Consider the following 24,041-nt stretch of genomic DNA (forward strand, 5'->3'; position numbering starts at 1 on the left):
CCGTCTTTGCCTGACTCTCCGCAAATATCACGAATAATAACCAAACATAACTTCCTGAATGCTACGAGCGCCGCCATTTTTATTTGCTTGATTTCCTCCTTCAATCCTAGAGAGCAGTAGTACCGTAGATCGTCACTAGGAGGCGAGGAACCAAGGAACCGAGATAGCGTGGTGTGTAAACGGTCGTCAGAACCAAGCTCGGCTTGGTTAACTGATCCAATCTCGGACCGAGCTCGGCATGGATCGGTTTAACAAGGGTAGTGTAAATGGGGCGATAGATTTACCTGAACACATATTCGTATCCCATCATTAAAAAAACTCAGTGTGACATTTAACTTGTCCTCTGGTGACACTATTGGACAAATATTCTGCTAAAAGGTTCTGTTTGTTTTTATTGTTTGTTGTTTTTTACTTTGTCCATTAAATATTTTAGTTTCTTCTCTATTGATTAAACCCCACTAGCATGTGTGGCTGTAAAGCTCTAATTCATGAGTTTGTGAGCCTGCATAAAAACCCCACCCAGCACAGCTCTGCTCTGCTATGTGTACGCTTCTTCTCAACCCCTGCATTCCTCTGATGAGCAGAGGCTGCAGCTGCTGAACAAACGATCTCAGTGCTCAACAATAATTCAACAAGCTTTTAAACAGCATAAAACCTGGTCTGTCTTTCTACACTTTTTAAGACCCCCCTCTTCAAGAAACACCTCCCTTCCTGAGCTCTTATACGTTTGGGTAACCTGCTTTGATGTGGCACCTGATTCACACAGTTATTCCAACTAAATTAAGTTTTCCACTTTTTTTCACGTCACAACCTCAGATTTTAATGAATTTCTTGTGAGACAACGTCGAATGGGACTTGTTTTGGCTTTCTTCGAACGGCTTTGGCTTCGGTTAATTGTTCACCTTGTCGAATAATTCTCCTGCCTATGTGGTGAATCTCTGCAGCTCATCCAGAGTTACCACGAGCCTCTTGACTGCTTCTCCAGTTAATGCTGTCTTTGCCAAGCTTCTCAGATTAGATGGCCAGCCATGTCTTGGTAGGTTAGCAGTTGTGGCGTACTCTTTCCATTTTAAGAAGATATATTAACCAGTGCTCTGTGAGATGTTCAAAACTCAGGATACTGTTTTATACCCTAACCCTGCTGTTAACATCTTTACAAATATCTTGTCTTCTCTGTTCCTTGGTCTTCATGATGCTGATTGTTTAATAGTTTTCTCCAACTAATGCATGAGGCCTTCAGAAAATAGCCCGGGGGGGCGAAGAACACAATTGCATGTCATGCTTTTCATATATAAAAACTTTTAAAACCATTTCTCATTTTTCTATAACTGCACTACTTTGTTATAATGTGAAAATGTTCAAAGGGTATGAAAAGCTTTTTAAAATCACTGTACTGGTACATCTAAAAAAATTATATCATGAGAAGTTCAATATTTTCAGTTTTTCTAATGCAGATTATTTACACGCAGTGAAATATTTCAAGTCTTTTTTTCTTAGAAGTTGCATGACTATGGCCTACAGACAATGAAAATCCAAATTTCAGAAACTAATCATTAGAAACTCATGGTGTCACACCCTAATCAGCTAAGTAACTCAAAACAGGGTTTCCTGATCATTTAAAGGTCTCTCACTCGGTAGGCGAAACTATGATGGGGAAAACTGCTGACTTGACAGATGTCCAGTAGACTGACATTGACACCCTTCACAAGGAGGGCAAACCACAAAGCTGACTTTTCAGAGTTCTGTATCTATGCATATTCATTGAAAGTTGAGTGGAAGGAAAAAGTGCGGTAGTAAAATGTGCGCAAGCAGCAGGGATAACTGCGGCCTTGAGAGGATTGTCAAGTAAAATGTATTTGAAAATGTAGAGAGCCTCACAAGGAGTGGACTGAGGCTGGTGTTAGTGTCTCAAGAGTACCCCACCACACACACACACACACACACACACACACACACACACACACACAGACACACACTGTTGAAACTATACTTTTTTATTGCTCTTTTGGAATATTCAAAATTTCTAGGAGTCTCAATTTTGTAATTTTTCAAAAATTACAAGGGGCTTGAAATATTGAATATAAGTAGTCTCAATAAAACATAGGGGTTTCACTTTCTGAAATGAGAGGCAAAACATACTGACGGTAACGTGATGTAACCTGTATATCAACATCTCTTAGTGGACTGATGTCATACTCTTGCCCATCAGCTGAGAGACCTTTCTTGTCTGCTAAATGAACAAACCTGAAAATGAAGGAGAAAATCCACCGTGTGCAATCATGTACATGATTTTGAACGCCCGTTGTTTCCATATTTGAAACAGATTCTGTGTTCTGAACAATCCCAGACTGTGCTGGTCAGCTCTTTAAAACTATTTATTTGGGGTATTTAGTGTTAACTAGCTGGTAGTTTGAACTTCATGCCTTATTCTAAGGCATGATACCATACAGCATGTTCTCCGTTGTTGTTTGTGCAGCTGGGAATGTTTTATTTTTGTACATCCTTCACCAACAACATGGGATAATTTTAACCACCCTGATTATAGGTGGAAAAAAAAAAACAACAACTAATTTGACTATTCATCCACAGTGCCCGGGAGGTTTTCCACAATGATTTAAAATGAGCCTCTGCTTCCATGGAATTCCCATATGCAAAAGAGCTGGCCGCTGCACCCGGGGCCGGGTCACGCCACGAGCCATTGACAAACAATACAGGCCCTCCCCTGTGTCACCCATCTCACAGTCTAGGAAATAGACCCAGCAACAGGTGAATGTTCCAGCTGGGGTGGCCAACTTTCCAACCGCAGAGACAGAAAAGCTCTTCCCCTCCCCGAGGAAAGACATCCCAGTCCAGAGAGCGCCGGGCAACACCTGGGGATTCCACCTCCATGACAGAGGACGCCGCTGTTTTTAGAAGACTGTATCACAGTATGGATCAGGCGGTCATACTGATTAAAATAAAGTCACAGGAAGTCCCGGCGGCGCGATATGACAACTTTAGGGGCCTAAAACACACTGAAATAGAGAAGCAGGACCATTATTCTGCGTCCCATTACGCTGTCAAGCTTTTCTTTCTACTGCTTCAAAGCAATGTCTCCTTGCTTTATTACTATTTTCAATACAGTTTTAATAAAAAGGATGACCTCAATCTATTTCCTAATACACTGAGTCAAAACTTTAGACACAAATAAATACTAAAATTAGAAGGGTATGAAATGAGTAATAGCAGTCAGGCTTTACATAATGCAAACATCATATAAGACTATGCAGGCTCATGACAATCCATTGATTTGATCTTTCCAGCATGGTGGCAAAACCATGGTTTCATGGTGTCCCAGTATTACGATTCATTTGGTTTTATTAAAACTAGAATAAGGAAACAAATATTACAACTTTTGTTTAAAATAATACTGATTATGGTTAACGTTATTGGGTAAGTGTCAGGATCCACGGCTGTTTGTGTTCCTGTTTACGCGCGTGCCTTCCCCAGTTCCGCGTCTTGACTCTTGCCCCAGGTGATTGGTGTTCAGTTGATTGTTCTCACCCGTTCGGTTTGTCGTGTTGTTTTATTTCCCGGTTGTGTTTAAGTTCCCGGTCCACTGCTCTGTTACTGGATTCATACTGATACTGTTGTTCTGTTGCGCCATGATTCTTTCCTGGCTCCTGCGTTCCTTCTAAGTCGTTTCAGTTCATCAGCAGCAGAGTCTCACCCCCTCACTATGGCTCGGCCTCGTCCCTGCCACGCTTTGGCTCCGCATCAACCGCACAATATGACAGCAACATACAGTATATTAAAGGTCATTGGGATTTTGGCACAGATTTGCACATAAACATGGATTAAACACACCAAAGATTTAGTAGTAGTTTTAATATGCTCATTGTGGAGAAGATTATACCTGTTTGACATCCTGCTTTTTTTTCTCAAAGTTACACTGAAAGTGTAATAAAATGATAATAACAGTGTTACCTTAAGATTATTTGGTGTTTCTTTAGTTTTCAGCGCATTAAAAAGAAAATATGTGCCTTTTTGTGACCATAAATATTTCCAGACACCCAAATTTGTTATTTTTATAAGCCAGGGGAAAATGTATGAGCCTTTTCTCAGCCAGCTGACCGGCAGTTGCACAGAACGCTCTGTGCTCCATGATGCCAGAGAAGACTGGCCACTCCAGCACCGTCTCTGGCGTGCTTCACGCCATGAACGCCGTGACAGAAACATTTACCAGTTAGACTGTAACTTTAAAACCTCGGGATACCCTGATGTGGTGACCAACCCAGTCCCACTAAAGAGAGATTTTGAACTAAATGTATATTTGAAAGAAAATAACACGCTAAATAAAATAAGAGACATCCGAAAATGTATCAGACTGCACTCACACTTGAGCACAAAGACTTGCGTTTGGAAATAAGGCACACAGGATCAGCTCCTGCTCTGTTTGTGTAAGCCCCCCAAAACACCAAGCATGATTCAGACTAATTCTCCCACACGCTCTGTTTACACTTATGTTTCACTGAGTACTAATAATTTCTCAGATCTGCGTGTGCACGCACCGACATGCCATTCATTCATTTGCTGAAAATATTCCAAACGCCTTTGTTTTGTTTACTTCTTTATTGCTACAGCTACAAGTGCAGAACACCATAACTTTATTCAGAATCAGAACAAGTTTCATCAAATTTGTTATTGTGAATGTCAATGCTAAAAGATAGGTGAGTAGGTAAATTTAAATGGACCCCATGTCGGTTGTTTGTTCAAAAAAACTATTTTAGTGTTACCAACTAAATCATAGGAGGTATTTTTGTAAGAGGCAACAAGAATATGCTTTTTTTAGATGTTTTTTTTTTTTTTCACAAGTTTGCAAGCTAGTCAAAAACGCAAACCATGACGTGTCGTCCACTGTCATATTTTTAAGCGTCTGCGGCTTCCGATCACTTTTCCACTACTACTACTAGCCTACTACGACAGCCCCACCCGGAACTCACATGTCCATATACAGACGTTGGGGGGGGCGGGGCCGGACACTACCTTATTTGGAGTTCCCACTCGACCGGCTACTTGGGCTGCAAGTCAAAGCAAGCAAGCCCGTGCAAAGCTATGCAATATTTACAAGCGATTAACTGCGCCAATTACCGCCTTTGTCAACGATGCCGCTCCAAGAGGCGCATGGAAGCAGCTTTCTGCAACACGGCGCCGCGTAAAGTGTGTGCGCAAGTTCAGAGAGAGAGAGAGAGAGAGAGAGAGAGAGAGAGAGAGAGAGAGAGAGAGAGAGAGAGAGAGAGAGAGAGAGAGAGAGAGAGAGAGAGAGAGAGAGAGAGAGAGAGAGAGAGAGAGAGAGAGAAATGGTGGGAGCACCATTATCCAAAGTGCTGTCTGAACTTTTTGGGACAAGATGAGGCCTGATTGTGAAGTCAACAAAACATGTTTTCTCCGTATATTGTGTGAGTGACAGACAGACTTTATAGCCACAACACTCTACAGAAGTTACCCCAAGGCCGGGAAATAGTCGCGATTAGGTGTTGCCTTTCATTTCACAAGGACGCGGCACGCACGGGAGAAGGACACAGCTGGGTGTGCTATCTCGATTTTTGTAAACTTAGATATCTCTCTCGGAGCCTTTTGCCTCCACTGTAGTTTCCACTGACTGACGCGCGGAGAGCCTGCTGATGGGCGCCCATGTCCATATATGGGCATCTACGTCACGCCAATGTTCCATCCCCTCGTTTAATACAGGCACACTGGAGTCCCCTATCCAGCTCCAATAGAGCGAGCGGAGCTGCTACTCCTGTTCAAGCAACACCACCATCATCTCCTCCTCCTCCTTCATTGATTCACAGACTTCAAATCCCCTCACAAGCAGCCCGTCAGCTTCCACAGTGATCAGATTAATAACAACAATAGGCTGCGAGCGTTCAGAGGGGAGGAGAGACTACCGGCGCTGCGCGTCCTCCGCGGGATACTTTGGATAGCTCCGGCACCGGGATCCATCCTGCCTCCTGCCTCCTGCCTCCTGCCTCCCGCGCCCGAGCAGCACCTGAGAGTGTCTCCGCGCCGCCACCTGGATACCTGCGCGCTGTCCTCTGTAAATGTCGGACTGAACAGAACTGCTATGACAGGGAAACTAGCGGACAAGATCCCTCTTACCATGAGCAGTTTAATAAACACGATCCCCGACAGTCTCTACCCGGAGGAGGACATCCCCACCTCTATGAATATTTTCACCAGCACGGAGTCTATAAACCACTACTCGCAGATGAATACAGGTAAGCTTTGCCCTTCTTAATTAAAAAAAAAAAAAAAAAAAAAAAAAAAGAATTTACTCGCTTGGTGAAAGTGGTTCAAAGTGCGACAAGCGGGGACGGGCAACAGTTGTCTTCGGGCTTGGAGCACCTGTTTGCGCTCCCACTCTATTGCGCACAAAGGCAGATTCCTACAGTAGCCTGCGCTTGAGAGAGATCAGGTGTGTGGATCCGTTATTCTGCCCAGTAAAAAGTAGACGCGAGTCTTGTTGGCAACGTGACCGCGAGTCCGAATGATGCATCTTTTTATTTGATTGTTTCGAGCTTTTTATCCGAGCGTCAGAATTTGAATCACAACACGACACCCCAAACGCATCCAACTCATTATAAAACCAAACACCCGCTGATTATTAGAGCTATATATATTTAAATAAAAACAAAACAACAACAACAAAAAAGCTAGATCAGGATAAATCGTCCTGTTTTGATTTTACGTTTCAAAAGCTGGAGAATATTTTTTTTGCATGGAAAGGTGTTTGAGGAAGGTTAGTCCAAATAGATTGATCCGCTGAATAATATCTGACTGTGTGGCACTGCGGTTAGACCAAAGCGCCTCAGATTTGACATCCACTTGCAAAAGGGGGGGTCAGCTACTTAAAACAACGACTTTCATTCACAACTCTATTAACACCGCTTTAGTAGGCGTGTGTGGGAGCGTTCTCCTATGTGAAAACACGCTCAAAGCGCATGGCCCATGCGCCACCTTATATTTAAGAAATTACAACAGCGGGTGGATTATCAACCGCGTTCGCGTTGTCCAAATGATTCATAAATGTTTTGGTTCCCTTTTCTGTTTTTTTTTTTTTAACTTCATTTTCTTGTTTTTGAGGCGTTCGAAAATTCGGCGAGTGGGTTAATAAAAATGAAATAAAATCAACCATTTAAAGCTTAACCTGTTAAAGAGAAAGGTTTATGCTGAGGAAAAAATCCCTCTAATGTTCTACCCAATAATCTTTCACCTTGGCGTGTTTTAATCTACACTTCTCCTGTTCGTAAAATGATGAAAAGCCACGTAGTTTTAATTTCCAAGAGAGAACTCTGCCTGAATTATCCCAGATGTGTGCGTTAGGAATTGTCCATGCAACCGGGTGTTAAACGAAGCAGATCGTTTTTGATGTCGATTAAATACAAGCGAATCTAGGCGGGTAAGATCACTGCGCATTTTTTTATTATTATTATTTCTGCGGGTAATGAACTATCATTCTGTGCTTTAATATTGGTTTTAATTTAGGGGGAAAAAGACGTCCCAGCCAGCAGTGTTTCTGTTAAATTTCGCTTGAATCTCGTTAAAGTTCACACAACACACCGTAAAAGTGGTTTCTTGGTAGGTATTTATTTGGCGTGCATAGAAGTTAAACGTTTGCTGTGATTTAATAGGAGGAGCAGGGGTGTCCTTACTCAGAAAAGAGGGGTGACTTTATTTTTGTGCCGAAATTTGCATTTAAAATCTCACAGGTTAAAATTGAAGAAAAAAAAAACAGAAGAAAAAAAATAACACCTGATGGCTACAAAATCTCTTAATGTTTATTTTACTAATTTCATATCCACAAACAATACACAGATCCCTGTCATTGCACGTGTCGAGTAGCTAATATTTTCCAAGATAGATTTTTTTTATTACCTTTTTGCAGCGTGATTTACCAGTCAAATTTCAGTGGCTTGTAATTGCTCAGAGCAAATATGAACACCCTTACATGGATCCCTGCAGGTGGAAATAAATGTCAATTTTAACTTCTTATTATGAAAGAATTCTGTTTAAACTCGTACGTATTTACCCTCTAGAGCACGACCGTCCCAGAAATGTAGGACTATTGATAGATCTGCAATTGTTTTTGATAGCATCTTTTGTGGAAAAAAAAAAAGAAAAGAAAAAAAAAGAGGGAGAGCATAAGCAAGTGTGTGTCTGTAAATATTATGTAATAATAATATTTAATATTAATAATAAAATGGAAGAAATACGTAAGGAGGAAACACAAACAAAATTTCCTTCCAGATGTTCCTTTTTTTCCCCCGCAAATGTGTATTGAATTCCTGAGCATTCTGGATTTGGCGTCTGCCTCATAATCCTCCCTGCTGTTAAGACATCAAATCTTGCCATTCCTCTTTGGCTGTCCTCCTAAGGGACACAATGACTGGATCAAAGGGGGTGTTTAGGTCTTGATTTATGGGAGCTTGTGGGATCTGAGGGAGAGAGAGAGAGACACCACTCTCTCAGAGGCAGCGCTCAAGTCACTTAACTTCCAGGTCTGACAGGGCTCACGTTTCTTCGTGAACTGTATGGGATTTCTTTTTTTTTTTGGCTATCATTCCTTTATCTTCTGTCATCTTTAAAACAAAAAACAAAATCGCAAAAGGCTTTATTTTGGGACAACGCAAGGACTGCTACTGAAAGTTTGTTTAATTATCTGAACTTTTTTTTTTCCCCACAGGCTTTTTTCGTCTCCGATGACTGCATTTTGAAAATCATGTTTTAGAAACCAGGAGGATAAGTGGCTCACGTTCTGTGTTTTTTTGATCTTCTTTCGTCTAGATAACATCATGGATCTAGGCATGGGGAGTGAGAAGAACAACTCAGAGATACAGTATGGATCCAGCTTCCAGTCCAACCGCAGCGGGCAGACTGTCACATACCTGGGGAAGTTCGCCTTCGACACTCCTCCTTCGGGTGGCATCGGCAGCTCCGGCTGGTGCCCCGACAACAACATCATCAGTCTGGTCAGTGCGGGCATCTTGGGGGTCTCGCCGTCGCCCGGCACGGTGACGACGCAGACGCAGTCCTCTGCGCCAAGCATGGGTGGACAGACGTCAGACATGGAGCAGGTTTACGGTCCTCCGCTGCCCGCCTATTCCACCTGCAGCGACCTGTACCAGGATCAGGTCTCCTTCCACCACAGCCCCGCCACCAGCACGGCTCTCGCCTACCCTGGAAATGAATACCACTCCACGTCCAAAGCCCCCATGGATGGCAGCCTTTTTTCCATGATCCCCGACTACAACCTCTTTCATCATCAGGGAGACGTCGGTGTCATGGAGCACAAGCCCTTCCAGTCCATGGACCCCATCAGGGTCAACCCTCCGCCCATCACGCCCCTGGAGACCATCAGAGCATTCAAAGACAAGCAACAGATCCACCCAGGTTTCATTGGCGGGCAGCAGCACCCGCCTCAGCACCACCCGCCGCCGCAGACTCTCACCCTCAAACCCATCCGCCCCAGGAAGTACCCCAACCGTCCCAGCAAGACCCCCGTCCACGAACGGCCGCACGCCTGCCCTGCCGAGAACTGCGACAGGCGCTTCTCCCGCTCGGACGAGCTCACGCGTCACCTCCGCATCCACACGGGTCACAAGCCCTTCCAGTGCCGAATATGCATGAGGTCCTTCAGCCGGAGCGACCACCTGACCACACACATCCGCACGCACACGGGGGAGAAGCCCTTCTCCTGCGAGTTCTGTGGACGCAAGTTCGCCCGGAGTGACGAGCGAAAGAGACACGCAAAGGTCCACCTGAAGCAGAAGGATAAGAAGCAGGCGGACAAGAGCAGCGGGGCGGCCGGGAGCCACAGCTCGCCGCCCAGCTCCTGCGGGGGTCCGGCGGTGGGAGCATCATGACCATCACTACATGCACATGGACTAGACCCTAGCCAGAGACCGTACAGAGACTTTGGAAGTAAGGATCACGTCCACTTTGAAAAAAATTAGGGTGATTCTCTTCCTTGTTTACGCTCCGGCTCCTTTCAGTTCCTTCTGTTTTGAGATGGACGTCTTTAGTTTAAGTTGAAGTCAGTAAGTTTTTTTTTTTTTAAAAAGCAATTCAGAGCCTCGGCTACTGGAACACAGTGTAGACACAGAGATGGGCAATTCAGCACATTCTGCCACAGAGGTCTGTGTGTATCACTAGGTTCTGAGGCGGATGGGTCATTTTTACAGAAACTGTTTTGACTGAAAGAAAGCCAAAATCCAAGAGAAAGGCAGAGGCTGATGAAAGGGGCTCAGTGAGGAGGTGTATTGTCTGGGATGTATGCATTAATTTCCTTAGGCTGTTTAAAAGTGCAATTGGTTATGTTTGTGTACCGTCATGAATTTTCTTAATGGTGGCACGTGACTGTATTTTTTGTTTTCATTTTTTTTTTTTTTTTTTGTAAAGGTGTAGTGTGTTTTTTTTTTTTTTTTTTTTACATATATATTTGAATGTTTCTTTTTTTTGTTGTTGTTGTTGTTGTTTTATAATTATTATTTCTAAAGAATGTGCCAAATGTATCGCAGTGATGCAGCCAACGTTGTTTCCTTCTATTTGTTCCTGACGTTTGCCAAACCCGAGAGTGGCATCAGCTTAGCACAACCGTGGCGACGAGGGAAAGGTCAGATTCCACGCAACCAGATTTAGACGAACCCGCACAGGTTGTTTGAAGCTAGATTACTGCAGAATAGGTCGCAGAAAGCAAAACCCAAGGTCTTGTCCCGTTACGTGCACAAACGTGTCTGCAAGCAACTGATGCCTTTGCCAATACTTATTTATTTTTACTCACTGTGAGACACCCTGCGTGTTGTTTTATTCCTTTTTTTTTTAAATGCGTTTTGACGTTGTGTTACCAAATGTACTTTCTGTTGCTCTTTTTTTTATATAAATGCTCAATGATACAGTTTATTTTTCATGACTTCTGCAATATGCAATTAAATACAGACATAGGCCACTCATAAGCAAATCAAATCAACTAAAAGCACCGCTATAGACAGAATGAACTTTAAGAAAAAGAAAAAAAAACACTGGGTTGCCAACATGCAGTATGTTAGAGAGAAAATGGATAAGGTCCTTGGCATGTCTTCTCATGTTGCTACGCTTAAACGATTAAAAGATGAGCAGAAAATGGTCCGAGACAAATAAGAAAAAAGACCCATGTTTACAGATTTCTGATTCAGAGATTGGACTGCAAATGTATGTGTTCTTCTTCTTTTTGTACAGTATACAAATATGTATGCAGGTAGCTACAGTAGAAGTTTCACTTTTTTGTACTAAAATGTCAAACGCACCACAGTTCAGTATTAAATTGTGCATTCCTTCATGCACACCATGTAAATACAGACATCTGCATAAACGAGAACTCTCAATTGACTGAATGCTTGTGCAGGAGGTGACTTAAAGCTTTCAGTAAAACAAAAATATTTTATTGTCAAAATGTTTTTAGATCCCTGCAGTAGTGCCAAATATGTTGTTCTATATTCAACTTGGGGGGAGGGAAGGGGGAGGGAGGAAAAAAAAACCTCACAAAGACAAAAAAACTAAAAGACAGCACCATGTGTATGCTTTACAGTGGACACCAGTTAAAAACAGCACTAATGTGTTCTTTGAATAAACTGCATTTTTGTTTTTATTTTGTGTATCTCCATTAAAGATGTATTGGTAATTTTAATTACCACAGCCTCTCAGCTGTGTTAAAAACCCTGGTTATTTGTAAGACTTTTTCCCAAATGATGGAACCTATTCATCAACAAAACACATTACAGATCATGCAAATAATTCCCACTAATGACTCCCTGCTTTCTTTACTCATTTTCACACCGGGAGAAGGAGGTACTTGTCCTTGTCCTTCCAAGTGTATTGTCAATAGGTTATTTATCATCACAACAAAGGCACATCTGATATAAAAAGTTAGTTTTTCTTGGAAACAGTTTCACTTTCTCCCGAGCAAAAGCATTTTGCGTTATAGGCTTGGTGCCAGACATAAAAAGGGCATTTTTGTGCAAGATTTTCTTACTCTACTGATTGGTGTGAAAAGCAAAGGAATCCTCAATCAAAAAAAAAAAAAAAAAAAAAAAAAGAAAAGATTGTACATGTAACCTTGTTAATCTGGAAAAATGCTTCCTGATTTTATTCTAAATTCTGATTCTAAAACTATTTTTTTCAACCTTTCCAAAGAAAACATGTCCTACGGTACTTGCCTGTACTTTTAACATATTTTTTAATCATATCTTGGTTTCGATGGATGAAAACTGCTTAAAAAACAAATACTGTACCCATCAGCACAACCAGCCACTGGGCTAAAGGAGTTTAGGAACGGACTAATGCAAAGGCCAAAGGAAAGGTTCAGACAAACAGGGCCACAGAGAACCCAGGGCACGCAGTTGGGAGCTCTGAAGGCCATTCGGGCTCTTTCCTGAAACACTTTTCGCTGCTCTGCTTCCTGGCACGTATCCACTGATTTTCCAATTAATTTGGCCTCAGAGGGTCTTTTCTAAAACTGATCTAAAAGGTTAAACAGGCAGTCCGCCTTGCACTTGTGCAAAAAGTTAAACTGTTCTGACTGAGACAGCTGTAAATGAAATGGTGTGAAGCATCAATTCCATTGCATTGGTTGGACAACGACACATTAAAGTTGCTGCTCCAGCAACTAAAACGCAAAACACGACTGACTCCCAAACTGACTTTGCAGACTGAACTATCAGATTTACTCTCAAGACTGCGAAACCAAATAATTAGTTCGGCAATATACCCCCCCCCCCCCTCCCATAAAATAGTCATGAAACAGGTTGTATCTGGTAATAACCAATAGCCATATAGAGATCAGAATACAACATAGACCCCATTTTACCTAAAGCTCGTCTCTCCTGTAAGACAACATCTTTCTGTCGCTCAGCGCCGAAGAATGAGGAAAAGTAAGGCAGGGATAACAGCTAAAGATTTCAACATCCAAACAAAGCCATGTAATTACAAGTGTAGAGACAATATTTTGCCTGCCTCGCCGCGACTGTAACTCCGTTACCACTTCCTCAGTACTGTATAACACAACCCCTTCTGAATCCCAATCATCGTGTAATGTGGATGCCTTAAGCATTCATGAATGACCTGCCAAACTCAAAGTAAACTCCTTTTGTGTATTTTCTTCCCTCAATCAAGTGCCCATCTTATGGGCTCAACGCTCTATTGGCCAAAAGTAGGTGGCCTAAAAATCCTCGGCGCCATGCTGGACTCGAGCCAATGTCAGCGGCCATGGTCGTGCTCAACTGGGTTGCAGGGTTGGCTGATCAAAAACAATACATGACGAGGGCTCCACAGGAGCAACAAATGCTAAACGTGACCCCAGTCTGCTTGTAGCTGAACGAGGCCTTTTGGCAATGTTGGTGCAGAACTGTCCCAATTCACGTTTCCTTAAATTGTCCTTTGGGAATTAATGGTTATCAGACTGGAATGCAGCTCATTACTTTAATAACATGTAGATATTATTATAAGCAACTCATGTCATCTTATGGACTTACAGGGTGGCGTCAGGGATCCAGCAGTGACGCTGGTGTTGGGGCCGAGTGCTCACTGTTTTCTGTTGTGCTGTGTTTCCTTTCATTAACAGGTTTGCATGTGCACGGAAAGTGCCACCCACACTTTCTGGTGGTGGTACTCCCTCTCTTTTTTTTTTTCTTTTTTTTTTTTTTTACAATTATGCATGAAAAAAGTCACATGGGTGAAAAGGAACAAACCTACCAACAACGCAAGACGGATAACTGGAAACACACATTGGGATAACTGTTCTGTTGGCTTTTTTTTTTTTTTGTTCAAGAAAAGGGGTCTTGTTCTAAGTGTTGTGGATGTCTTTTGCCGAGTTAATGTTTTATTACCTTATAATAAGGTCATTTTATGATGAGCTGAATATTTAAATTAATTTTACTATATCTTTGTGATAGGGAGATGTGCTCCCCTGTTTACCTGGCACTTCAGTTTGTTGTAATGCAAATGTTTTGTTATTTCTATGTAAGTACTTGAATAAAGAAATATATAACTTGCCTTCTTTTTCGTCTGCCTCTCCACGGCCCTGCAAACACACACGAAGTTAAAAGAACGTCGTAAACCACCATATGAAAACAAAACACGACTATTGTGTGTATTAATAATAATAAAAAATAAAATAGTATCACTCCACATATATGACATTAGTTTAGCTCTATTTATTTCTGTAAAAAAAAAATAAAAAAAAAAAGGAAAAAAAGGAGGGAAAAAAAACAAGCCTTACAGGAAACCGGAGCAGCTCGGCAGAGGCAACTTCCTGTTGAACGCTCGCCAGCGGAGTGACAGAAAGCGATGTTTCTGGGAAGATAACATTATTATCCAGGGACAGCGGAATAAAAGTTCGCTAAAAATGAACTGGTATGTATCGCTGCTACATCCTAGACGCTTTCCTTGCGAATAACTTCTAAGTTTAATCGATGTATTAGAAATGATGGAGCGACTAATCGCCTAGGGCTCCGGCTAGTTCCTGGAAGTGTTAGCCCAACTGTACACTAGCAACGGAGTTAGCATTAGCATTTAAACTCCGTGACTCACAAACATAACCTTTTCTGGTTGTTTTTTCCCCCCGTCGTTAATTTGATTTGAGGTCGTTTAAACAAATCACATAAAACCATTGTGTCTGAAATGCTTGCTGATGATATTTAGAGTCGTCGACTTGAACTGAAGGATTCTTGAAGAAGTGTAACCAGCTAACGCTACAGTACTTATTAGCTAACAAGTTCAACTACTTGTAACTTTGTGCTCGACAGCTAATTACCTATATAGACAGTCTCCTTGATGCTAGTAGCTGAAGGTACGTCTGCTGGTTCCTGCTGGTTTCGGGAGGTTAAAGAGGTTCGGGGAGTGTTTCTGAGAGAACATGGACATTTGTTGTAGCTGGTTGTTGGGGCAGCAGGTTCGGTGCTGGGTTCATCCAAAGCGGTGCTGTTTCAGTCTGGACCTGGGGAATCCACTGCCTTGTGGCTTTTAGAGGTTCCCTGGTTGTACTTTGTGCTGAATAATAATAAACAGGTGAGATAATCAGAGTATTTGATTCCCTGCTCCCACACTCTTGATTTAAGTTCAATACATTTATGTTAGCTTAAGGCCACCTAATCACGATTTCCCTACATAACATTTTAGCTCTGGAAGGGGGGGGGGGGACACAACACCAAAACTTAAGGCAAAGAACATTTCTTACCATATTCTAATCGGTTTTCTGAACCAATTATGTCATTCTATCTCAAACATTTTCTTAAAACTCAAAACACCCAGGCATAGTTGAGACTTGGCACTTTGTGTGCCTACAAAAAAGTTTAATATCATGGTCATTGTGCGAAATTTAACCACAGTTTAACTTTGGTGTCAATGTTACCATGACTAGCTGGACGGTAATAGTTGCAAACTTTTTCATAACGTTATCACTCTTTTACCAACACACACTTGTTTTTACGGATTCATCACAATCTCCAGGTTATAACCACACAGTGCACCGCACCTTCAGACTGTTATTTTATGAACAGAGAGGATACTATTAGTGGTGTCTCTTAGCTTAGGGTTATTTGAAGTTCAAAGTAGGGCTGGGCAATATATCGAGGTTTAAAAAATATTGAGATTAAAAAAAAGAAAGATATAAAATGAGACTATATTGTTTATATCGAGATTATCAATGTTGCATTATAATTATTCTTTTATGTATTCCAGTAAGTTATTTTTTCAGCTGTTTCTCATGTTCATCTGCAGCTGTTTTGTTAATAACAATGTTCATGGGAGACATTTGGGGTAAAGCTTTGATTCAGAGATGACTTTTTATAATTACTTTATGAAAAGAAAAACTTACCGAGATAAATATTGTATATCGACATTCAGCCTAAAAATATCAAGATATTGTTTTTCGTCCATATCGCCCAGCCCTTATTCAAATTGCTTTAAACCTGGATAAGGCTCTTGTGAAGGTTGGCTATATTAATGCTTTAAATAACGTCGTAAATAGTCATAATATTTGGTAGACAAGTGTAATTAGACCCTTGGTTGCAGTGCGAGCAGTCAAGTAAATATCAGAAGCTGGTAACAATTTAAACAGACAAACCAGACCATCCAGGCAAATGTTCATTATCCGCTTGGAGGCTTGCATGTTCTATGGTAGCAACAACATCAAAAAGCATTCATGCACAGCTGTAAAGTCTAAAGTACAGCTGCATTTTACCCTTGATAGTCTTTGGTGCTTTTATTGTCCCCTACTTACCAATACAACGCATTTGTTGAAACAAAAAGCAAATTGTTATTTTTTTTTTTTAAAGTGTGATCACTGCAGGGTTTCCCCCACTGTATTATAGGCCTGGGGACCTTTTTAATACACCAGTAACAGTAATATTAAAGATAGTGTATATAGTAGGGTTGTCAAAAATATTGATTAGAATTATCAATACTAAACAAAATCAGTTATTCAAACATACAAAATCTATATAAACGGACCCATTCACATCTGCCCAAATTGTCACACTTCGTCTGGCAGCAACACAGAGACACCTGTTTCCTCCCTGGAGCCGCTCACCTGACCCAAACAATGAGCTGCTGCTGGAAGTCTTAAAGTTTGCTAACATGTGGCGAACAGCCAGAAGGAAACATGAGACCCTCTTTATAGACAAGATAAACACAAAGGTGTTCAGAGAAACTTTCCCAGGCAGACGGACTAAAGTAATGAAATGCTGAACAGTGCACGGCGCTAAGCTAACAGTACGGCATGGATGTTGAGAGCAATGTAGAAAGGTCAGTAAAGGTCCAGTATCTGAGACAGCGTAGTAAAGAAAACAAAAGCTAATGCTAGCTGTTATCAGGTTGACGGACACGAACAGCCCAGAGTCCAGGTACTTCCCCTCCGAGCTGCGCAATGCTGCACCAGACAAGCTAATAGCTTGGAAATTGCCCTTAGCATCTGATAAGATTTAAATGTTCAAGTCAAAAAGACAGAAGGCGGAACAATGCAGGTTTTCCTCCAGAAAGTGCGGTAATCCTGGCGGTAGCTGTTTTGCTGGGATTGCGGACGAAGGAGAAGCTCAGCCCAATGACTGGGCAACGTAGTGTGCGTCTAGTTGACTGCTTCTTCTAGCGTTAGCTTCCATCGACTGGGAGGTTTTCTCACAGACAAGAGCTTCACTGACTGGTTTATGTGTCTGTCAAACATCGAGGCATTAAGAATAAAAAACACTTAGTCTGGTATGGAGGCGAGTAAAGCATGGCGGCCCGCCAGGCTTATAGCTAGCTAGTTGTTGTGTAATTACATGAATACATCAGACAGAACACTCCCAGAAAGGTTGAAATGTGCACAAATAGTCATTAGCAAAAATGTAAATGTTGAAGTAAAGTGTTCAGATCAAAAAGACAGGTAGCAGTGAGTTTACAGGATGATGTAAAATACTGTGACGTTGACGAGTAAAAATCTGCTTTCTATTCCCCAGATACATGTTTGTTTAGAAATGGTTCATTTTGGTTTAGAAGTATTCTTTATTTGTCCCTCAGTGGTAACATTGTATCGTCAGCAAACTAACAAGCAAATAGAAACACACGACTCCACACTAAAGATAAGCAATTATAATACAATTCAAATAATTGCACAGCTGATTTAAAGTTGCACACTTCCAATAAAGGATATAATCACTTATGTTAAGCATGATCTCGTCTATTTTGCCAAAAAGGAAAGTTACACTTTAATATGTTTCTCTAAACGAGGACTAAAGTGTCCCCTACTTATTGGTTTTGCCATAATAAAGGAAGCTAAAGTTATGTTTGTCATATGGCGTAATTGGTCATATTTTTTGCTCATAGCCTTAAAGAAACCGCATGCCTTCAGATAATGTTGGCACAGTATGAAAAATGGCATGGAGTATTTCGCTTAGGGTTGGAATCGAGTTTGAACTTTTCAGTGCTGTGACAACCCTACACGAACGTGACTTTGACAAGTTGAAGCCGGCAGTGTTACACTTCCCGTGAAGTCGTTCCCTTTTCCTTATTTGTGAACGCTGTCCAAGAGGAAACAAAGAGAAGCTAATCTCTTTCAATACGTCTGTGACGTGGCCACGAACGTACCGACTCGCTCTCAAACGTCCTACACATTCTCTGTGTCATTTTAAAGCGAGACCTTAAGCAAGATGCCGTCATCCGGTTCAGCCAAGCAGTAACGGCCGGCGAGCGGGTCTTTAGCCGTCATGTACTGCCAACCAGAAGGTCAAGAGTGGAGCGCTGTGCCACTGAAAGGAGCCCTTTATTGTGTCTGCTGACTGGTGCATTCCAGTATGGCCTGCACACTAGGTTTTATGACGTAAGAGGTTTGACTTTGGGGTCACCATCAAAACAATTCCACTTCCCAACGTCTTCAACTAGCCCTCTGTGCTCCGTGGAATATCTAAGGTCAAACGATGCCGTATCTCTCTAATGGTGTACACATTTGCAGTTTTAGTGAGAAGCCATTGGTTGTTCCTGCTTGTACATAATGTGTCCCCAATAAAGAGGACTGTCACGTCTTTGTTCCTGCTTACGTGATGCCGGTGACGTGTACCCTATTACAGCGCAGATCAGATACCTCTTTAATTGCTTGTTCGTTAGCTTGTCGTTGGTGACTGTAAAGGAATCAAAGAAGCATTTCTAGATTTTTTTTTCTCTGTCTAGGGGGGAAAAAAAAGCTGCACTAGTGGCCCAAATATTACCAATAGCATCCAAAACTACAGTGGGGCAAATAAGTATTTAGTCCGCCACTGATTGGTAAGTTCTCCTCCTTACACTGCAAAAGGGGAACTAAAAGTAAGTACAATTTTCTTCAAATGAGTATATTTTTACTTGATTTGAAAGGCTAAATAACTCAATTTGCCAATGGAATGAGTATTTCTACCCCTAAAATAAGATAATTAGATATACTGCACTTGAAGTAAGATGATGGAGATGAATTGTTCTTATTTTAAGTGCAATAAATATTATTCCATTGGCAAATAGTCTGATTTACCTGCTCAAATAAAAGAAAAACAAACAAATTTCAAGAAAAATGTACTTACTTTGAGTACCCTTTTTGCGGTGTTGAAAGATGAGAGGTCTGTAATTTTCATCAGAGACAGAATAAGAGAAAAAATATCCAGGATATCAATCTGTAGGATTTCTAAAGACTTTGTTTGTAAATTATGTTGGAAAATAAGTATTCGTCCACCAACAAGCAAGCTGTCTGGCCCTCACAGACCTGTAACTTCTACTTTAAGAAGCTCTTCTGTGCTCCACTCGTTACCTGTATTAAGGTCACCTGTTGGAAGTCGTTACCTGTAGGAGAGACACCTGTCCACAGCCTCAAACGGTGTGTGGTTTTAAAAGTCAGTCGACGATTCAGATGAAACGGTTACAGTTTTGGGACTTTTTGTGATGCCTTTGAAAACTTTCACGCTGCTCGTGCGTTTTTCTTCAGGACGTCTGCGTCGTTTAAAAGCACTAGATGCTTTTTCACAGTCTGTGCGGGTTTTCTGAATGGACCGCACGTGGGGAGTTGAAGTCAACTCCGCGACTGTGGCGCCTCTGAGCCTGCTTGGAACAGCTCAGTGTATCAGGCTCGGTGTCACGTATAAAACAGTTTGATGTAAAGACTTCTCGCCACTGAGAAGTTGTAAAAATGTAGCACATACCTGTACGCGTGGACCTCCGCAGAGTGAGCTACAGCTGAGTATGTGGGCGCCTTTTACATGAATGCTCTTCTAGTTTCGACATTACAGTCAGGCAGTCTTGTAGACAGCTCAGGGCGCCAGTCTACACAGTGTACCGTAATGCTCCGAATATCCATTGAGTGGAGCGGCTTTGTTGCTTACCAAAGTCGTCCTTTTTAACATTTTAATAGATTTTTGAGAGCATTGTACCACATGAAATCGGTCAGTAAACAACCGTAATCATATAAGCTTACAAGGCGCACCATCAATTTTTGAGAAAATTTAAGGATTTTAAGTGCGCATTATACCCCGGGAAATACGGTATCGTTTAAAATAAGAATATATTGACAAAGAGTTCATAATTTCTGATGATGTGAAAAACAGAAGTTCTAATATAGGTGGAGAAACTCATTGGTAGATGTCTGAACACCAGAAGGAAACGGGTTGTTATCAGAAATGACAATAATAGCAAACATCGGACTGGGCCAGTAGGATTCCTAAACGGCAGTTCAGCTTTTTTGTTATTCATACTGCAACATATTGCAACATACTAAGTATGTGGGAAGTCATCCGTTGTTTCAGGAGAACTCCATTTGGTCCCCGGCCAAAATTTACACTCAAGACTCATCTCTGCCAAACTGCGTAGCTGCTGGATTCAGGAATTCCCCACGAAATCTGACAGAGAGCTGCACTGATATGGCATCGTTGTACATCTTTGTTGAAAAGGGCAGTGATATAAAATGTGGCTGATTTTAGTAGGTTTTTCTTTTTTTTTTCTATCTCTCTCTCCCGTTGACTCACCCAAGCTACAACAACAGCAAGTGAACCCACTTTCCTTCAATTAAAAAACAAAAACATGTTTATTGTGTAATGACTAATGTATTAGTTCAAATCGTCACCAAAAAAAAAAAACAGGAGGAATACAAGTAAAATCAAATGTGAGCATGAAACAAATAAATACGCTAAGCATTAATGACATCGGAATGCCGCTTTTTGTTTTTTATTCCATTTTTTTTTTCCGACTGCAGAAAAAACCTGCCATGGTTTGACCAAGTCGACCTTAATAGCGTGACAAAAGCTGTCTTCAGAGAGCTCTTTCTCACACTGAAGCGCTTTCTGATTGCACAACGAGGCCCTGCATCACACCCTCACTTCTCCATCTCATTAGGCTGCACACCTTTCCTTTGACGCAGCTGCTGCCTCTCTCCGCCTGTCACCACCTACTGGCCATTATTTAGTCTAGATCTTAGGCCATTAGTCGCATGTCAGTGACGGCGCGCGGGCAAACACACTGAAAAAATTGCCTTTTTCTCTCTTTCTTCCTTCCTTTTTTATGAATCAGAAAGACTATGCGTAGCACTGGCTCGTTTAGCTTGAACTGTGGATTAACGGTTGTGTTTTTACCCAAGAAGGCTTTTGTTAAGTACGGGCTCCTTTCTGAACATCCAGCAAACGGCGTATTAGGCTGACGCACAATAAAGCATCTGTGTTTGATCGCCAGCCGGGGGTCACACGGAGCGACCGCGCAGAGAGGAGAGGGTTCACCCGCTTTTCTGTTGAGTGATATCCGTTTGCAGTGGAAGCCAGATGTGATCAGCGATGACATGGGAGTTAATGTACGGCGTGTTTGAGAGGCGCAGAGATTAACAGCCTCCTACTGTCTGCGTTAAAGGACCCTAGGACCAGCGCTGACCTCTGCTCAGACATCACGCTGCTGATGACAAGCTTAGCATTCAGTAATCTCACCTTTTTGGTGGTCATTTTCCTCTGCCGTGTGTCTGTCACCTCTCATTGCTTCTTTTTTTTTTCTCCCCCCCTCCCCGTGTCATTTCAGGATGCCCTTCAAGATCGGACCGCCAAAAAAGCAGATTGTCTCTAAAACTGTAAGTCACTGCAGCAAGCATTCATTCCATTCAATCACTAATACGAATTTAGGTAGTTTTTAATTTTTTTTGGACCTAAGGGAATTTTTGGGAAGCGGTCTGTGTGAGCCGTATCAGGAGGCAGAGGTGAATACCTTGAAGTGACAGTGAGTGGGCGCTCCCCCTTGCTGGCTAAAAACCACATCCCCCTGTAATGGGTCTGTGGCCCGGCGGTCCGTGTAAGCCCGGCTGTCCTAGGAAGAAAACTCAACCTGGAGTGGGTTACATGCAGCCCTGTGAGATGGCCCACTTGTGACATTGTGTGAACCGTTTCCTGTGCCGGGTTTGCCCCCTCTGTTTAAATCCAGGAGCCCACAGGACCACAAGACAGGAAACCATTATGGTCCTGTAAGTTGTTCGACATGTTTCACAGTGATGATGGACAAGTTATCTAATGCCTAATTAAGACTCATTCTGCCTTCCTGTAGAAGTCAGCCCATGTACGCCCGCCCTCCCCAACAATAGCAACTGGTGATTTATTTTTTAGGACAGACTTCTAAATAGTATTTTGGTGGATATTGTACCAAAAAAAAACAATAGTATCAAACTGACTTTTTAAAAAAATGTTACAGTTAAAAAGTTAAAGAATTTGAATTCACATTTAAAAGTATTTCAGTTTAGATGGTCACAATTACAAATGACTGTATAGACTTTTAAAAATGAATCTCTCAGCAAGTCTGAGCAATTTCCTGGTAAGAGCTTGATTTAGTTTTTTTACTGTGCCAGTTTTTTTTTGACCTGGCTTGTCTATTGCTACTAAAAGGAGAACTTGAAGAGCAATAGATGTTGGAAATGCCTTATTAAGCCAAACTAAGTTAACCTATCAGCTTTTAAATACCATATTTAACTGCAGTATTGATTATTAAATAATATCTTGACATAACCAAATCTTGATTTTATTTTTAAGAAAAATGTCAGTTAAATTATTTACGATTAAAAACTGTTACACTATTCCATTGATGCTAGAATTAGCAGATTATTTGATTTTTTTTTTTTTTTTATATTAATCTGTCAGAAGATGAGCTGTTTGATATTTTGTAGCTATGCCTATATTGATGATTAATGGATTAAACAGGACTCCATTATTAAAAACTGAAATTACCTTAATAGGCCGGAATCTCCGTCAGGTGCTGTGCTTTATAACACTGTGTTTCACGTTAAAGTCACTAGGTTTACGCTTGAATAATTCGACACATTACCTACAAAACTCTATAAAGATATTGCATAAATTTGAGCTGTCGCAACATTTCATGTCCAAATGATTATATGGTTTCCTTTTTAAAAATGAGATCACCTGATGGTCCACATAGATTCACACGATCCTGATCAGAAACCTGGTGTTAAAGTAATGAAGGATGCATCGGCTCGTCTCTTTTTTTTTGGCGTTTGAATAAAGCATAAAGCCAGACAAACGTGACTTTGGACGGATCAGAGAAAATAGTTGTCAGACGGATCTCCTACTTTAGGTCTTTTAATACCTCAGTTGCACTTTAGAGCAAACAGGCAGCTCAGTGCCTCAGCAGTGAGTGCTCACACACAGCCGACTCATAGAATCAGCTTCTAGACAACATCACTGTTATTCGCTGCTCCCACTTTCTAACACATCACACACAGAAAGGAGCTCGGTTCACAGGGTAACTCTATGACTAAGTCAAAGGCGTAAGATTGAAATAAATACATTTGAACTCCTCCGGTCTTTTTGGTTTCTGTTTATTCGCGCTCGGTGTGACAGAGCTCTGTGCCCAGATTAAAAGTCTTGCATATAAAACGGGTGATCCATTCAATGACCTATCACTATGAGTCGATTTTGGTTTGAATATATTTCATACCAGTGGATCCTTTTTAAGATGAATGTTTTTATGTCTTTTTTTTTTTTAGGTTGAAAGAGACTTTGAGCGCGAATATGAGAAGCTCCAAAAGTAAGTTTTCTTAAACAATCACTGTTAACAGAGAATGTTACTGATATGTAATATGTAGCGTTTGCATCTGTTTGAGTTGAGTCATTCTAGTGTAACTTTTGCTTTGTACTAAAATGTGTTTTTTGTATTAATCATGTTAAGGGTTGCGGTGGGCATGTTTGTAAAGCTGTTTGGTGCCGTGGCTTTGGTGAAGGATGATTTCTCCGTCACCAAATCTCTCTTCTTTATATTAATAATGCGGGTTTCACTTTTTTTTTTTTGTAAGAGATTTGCATAGGCTCAATGTTGTCATTATCCAAATTCCCTTTGGTTGTGTGTACTTTGTTGCCTGATTACTATGATAGTTTTGTTTTTAAGTGTGTACAAAGTGCTGTTTGCTAAGTGTACATACTTTTAAAAAAATGTATTAGTTGCTATTTCAGTGTCTCTGTCTAACTAAAGAGGCAGAGATGTGTAACACTTAAAAAGTAAAGGTC

General features: G+C 41.4%; 2 protein-coding genes across 4 annotated transcripts in view; both read left to right on the forward strand.

The window, feature by feature from the left end:
* Positions 1–5,765: 5,765 nt before the first annotated feature.
* On the forward strand, positions 5,766–10,464 carry egr3 (early growth response 3). 3 transcript variants are annotated; one of them, XM_012863242.3, is made up of 2 exons: positions 5,766–6,260; positions 8,827–10,464. In XM_012863242.3, exons 1-2 carry the CDS (start codon positions 6,107–6,109, stop codon positions 9,903–9,905), a joined length of 1,233 nt encoding a protein of 410 aa, XP_012718696.1. In that variant the 5' UTR covers positions 5,766–6,106; the 3' UTR covers positions 9,906–10,464. The 3 variants fall into 3 exon arrangements, with proteins under 3 accessions (XP_012718696.1, XP_021172610.1, XP_021172609.2); XM_021316935.2 differs by lacking the exon at positions 5,766–6,260 and adding an exon at positions 6,692–6,781; XM_021316934.2 differs by lacking the exon at positions 5,766–6,260 and adding an exon at positions 8,589–8,687.
* A 3,844-nt stretch (positions 10,465–14,308) lies between these two features.
* Positions 14,309–24,041, forward strand: part of bin3 (bridging integrator 3) — a 39,785-nt gene continuing 30,052 nt past the window's right edge. Inside the window, exons 1-3 of the mRNA XM_012863291.3 lie at positions 14,309–14,427; positions 21,559–21,607; positions 23,525–23,565. Of these exons, the coding sequence (XP_012718745.2) occupies positions 14,420–14,427; positions 21,559–21,607; positions 23,525–23,565 (98 nt within the window). The 5' untranslated portion in view covers positions 14,309–14,419. The remainder of the gene's footprint in view (positions 14,428–21,558; positions 21,608–23,524; positions 23,566–24,041) is intronic.

This window comes from Fundulus heteroclitus, chromosome 12 (assembly GCF_011125445.2).
Source record: "Fundulus heteroclitus isolate FHET01 chromosome 12, MU-UCD_Fhet_4.1, whole genome shotgun sequence".
Taxonomy (NCBI): Eukaryota; Metazoa; Chordata; class Actinopteri; order Cyprinodontiformes; family Fundulidae; genus Fundulus; species Fundulus heteroclitus.